The sequence below is a fragment of the Trichinella spiralis genome (genome assembly GCF_000181795.1).
Source record: "Trichinella spiralis strain ISS 195 chromosome Unknown Scfld1211, whole genome shotgun sequence".
Taxonomy (NCBI): Eukaryota; Metazoa; Nematoda; class Enoplea; order Trichinellida; family Trichinellidae; genus Trichinella; species Trichinella spiralis.
This window is the reverse complement of record NW_003528150.1, coordinates 1-820: the sequence shown is the minus strand read 5'-3', so window position 1 is coordinate 820 and position 820 is coordinate 1. Positions and strand designations below refer to the sequence as shown.

At 52.0% G+C, this 820-nt stretch overlaps 1 protein-coding gene across 1 annotated transcript; it reads left to right on the top strand.

The window, feature by feature from the left end:
- Positions 1–83: 83 nt before the first annotated feature.
- Positions 84–770, top strand: Tsp_15753 (putative Ulp1 protease family, C- catalytic domain protein; the record flags this gene model as incomplete). The annotated part of the gene is made up of 1 exon (XM_003370085.1): positions 84–770. A coding segment is annotated over exon 1 (687 nt), but the record flags the coding sequence as incomplete, so codon positions are not given.
- Positions 771–820: the final 50 nt, after the last annotated feature.

The following is an 820-nucleotide window of genomic DNA, read 5'->3' as shown; positions in this document are numbered from 1 at the left end:
CAGTGCTGACGGAACACGTTGATGGACTCATGATTGAACAAATCGTTCTGCAGCGCTATCCCGATGGTGCGGGTGTGAGCGTGATGAGCTGCTCAGCAGTAAGCGCAGCCATACACCACGAGATATCTGCAGAGTTTGCCGCTCAGGTCATGTCTTCACATGATGCCAGTTTGTATTGTGTCATTCCTGTGAATGTACGTAATCATTGGCAGATGATTGTGCTGGATGTGGCTGAACGAGTAGTTCACTACTACTGTTCTCTCCGCGAGCATAACACTGTTGTTTTATCGTCTCTGTTATCGCTAGTGGAGCTGAGTGGTAAGCACACTGGCTGCACCTCGTGGAAGATCGAGACTCACGATGGTGCGCCGGTGCAAACGAATGCGTTCGATTGTGGTCCGTTTTCGTGCTTGTTTTTGAAGCACCTGCTGCACGGCATCGACATGAATTTCGGTGATCGGGAGTCGGCGGCTTTGCGCACCGACCTGAAGTTTATGATCGATGCGGTATCCACTCCCGTCGTTCCGGCGACGGATAAGCTAAAGAAAAAACCTGACGGCTCAGCGACTCAGTTGACCCAGTTCCAGCAGAAGTTCCTGAGCGCTTCTGACAACTGGCAATCTCCTGATGTCGACTTGCAAGCGGTGTATGACGAAGTGGTGGAGAGTATTGTGTCCGGACACAATGAACCGAGCTCTCGTAACACCAGCCGTTTGCAAAAGAAAAGTCCGGGTAAAGGAGGTAAAGGACAGGTTCGCCGACGCAGTGCGGTAACGCGTGACCCGGCATGGTTGAAATCTGCGTCAGCGAATCCACCACA